The sequence below is a fragment of the Notothenia coriiceps genome, unplaced genomic scaffold, assembly GCF_000735185.1.
Source record: "Notothenia coriiceps isolate Sejong01 unplaced genomic scaffold, NC01 NC01_scaffold00004381, whole genome shotgun sequence".
NCBI lineage: Eukaryota > Metazoa > Chordata > Actinopteri > Perciformes > Nototheniidae > Notothenia > Notothenia coriiceps.
Window position 1 is genome coordinate 1 of NW_011337082.1, and position 1,490 is coordinate 1,490.

Consider the following 1,490-nt stretch of genomic DNA (forward strand, 5'->3'; position numbering starts at 1 on the left):
TAGCTTAGATAACCTAAATGTTCTTAAGTAACTAAGGTTAGCTTTAGTAGCTACAATTAGCTTATGTAACCAAAGTAAGTTAGTAAGTTAGCTTAACAACCTAAGGTTAGCTTGTGTAAATAAGTAAGCTTTGGTATTAACTAGGGATGCTCAGTGTATTCAATGCCTGTGACCAATGAATGGGTGCCTTAAAAATAACCATTATCAAGATGCTAGCTTAGCATGAGCCTCGGATTGCTAACAGTATTAAATAGGTTACTCTACTTTCTTCTTCTGAGATGCAGAAACATCATCTTAGTAACACACATTAGATTTTAATGGTGTTTCTCTGTTCTTACCGGCTGGCAGGAGTTTCCCATCCTGACGCACAGCTCCAGTTTGCAGTGCAGGAAGATTTCTCTGTTTCCTCCGTTGAACACGAACATGTTAAAAGAGAACACGTTGGAGGTTCCCTGTCCGTTTCCACTCATTCTCACCGTCTCATCGTTAGCGTTCGGGCATCTGTTGAGGAACAGGAACACAGACATCATGACTACATGTTCAGCAGCAGACCTTTCTTATGATGCCCCAAACATCATTTCAGTTTTCTATGTAGTTGTGTTTTTAAATGTTTTTACATCGTGTGTGAGTGTTTCTCAGTCTGTGGCTAGAAGCATGGTTTTATTGTCTCGTGTTTTTACATTAGTTTTTTGGGCCTATTGGTGTTGTTTTGAAACGTGCTGAATAAATAAAGTTGGATTGGACTGGATAATATTTAAAGTACCAGGATGTACTGAATCTGCAGTACAGATCCTTTGAGAAAGGGGCAGGTGATATCAGATGGTTCTCTTCTCCCTGCTTCTTTTCGGGTACGGTGTGTTTACAGAGACATGCTTTGTAACTCATTGTCTTACATTAAGTTGTGCATACCATGAAAAAATAAATAAAATGGTGTTTTATTTTGCTCATTAGATATTTCCACGGCTCACAAACAAAGTAGGTGTTTTGCATGCTCTCTCAGATCTTTGTTTGTCTCACCCGCTGTTGATGAGGTCGTATCTCAGGCTGCCGTTTGGAGACGACTGGCTGGTGGCCCAGCAGGAGTCCGTCACGATGGAGAATCTGTTCCCGTCCAAACCCTCCGTCTTCAGCTCTAACCAGATCCTCTGGTTCAGCAGCAGCTCTGTCTCTGGCTTCACGACATTCAGGAGGTTCTGGTCCTCGTAGGCGCTCATCTGCAGGGTGTAGTTCAACTCTCCAGAGGTCAGCTCCTGCACCACAGAGCTGCAGAGCGCACACACACACACACACACACACAAAATTGATTTATTTCAAAGAACTTGTAAAACAATAATACAAACAAATGATTAATTTACGTTGTATGTCATATTTTACAAGACAAATTCAAAAGACTATCTCTTTACATCCACCAACCAAAATACATTTGTTATAATAATAATAATAATAATAATGGATTACATTTTTTATTAGAGCGCTTTTACAGGTGCTCA

At 40.2% G+C, this 1,490-nt stretch overlaps 1 protein-coding gene across 1 annotated transcript; it reads right to left on the reverse strand.

The window, feature by feature from the left end:
* Positions 1 to 338: 338 nt before the first annotated feature.
* On the reverse strand, positions 339 to 1,214 carry LOC104942228 (pancreatic secretory granule membrane major glycoprotein GP2-like; the record flags this gene model as incomplete). Its single annotated transcript, XM_010767424.1, has 2 exons — positions 1,018 to 1,214; positions 339 to 501 (listed from the first exon to the last, which is right to left on the reverse strand). Coding segments are annotated over exons 1-2 (360 nt in total), but the record flags the coding sequence as incomplete, so codon positions are not given.
* Between the last annotated feature and the right edge of the window lie 276 nt (positions 1,215 to 1,490).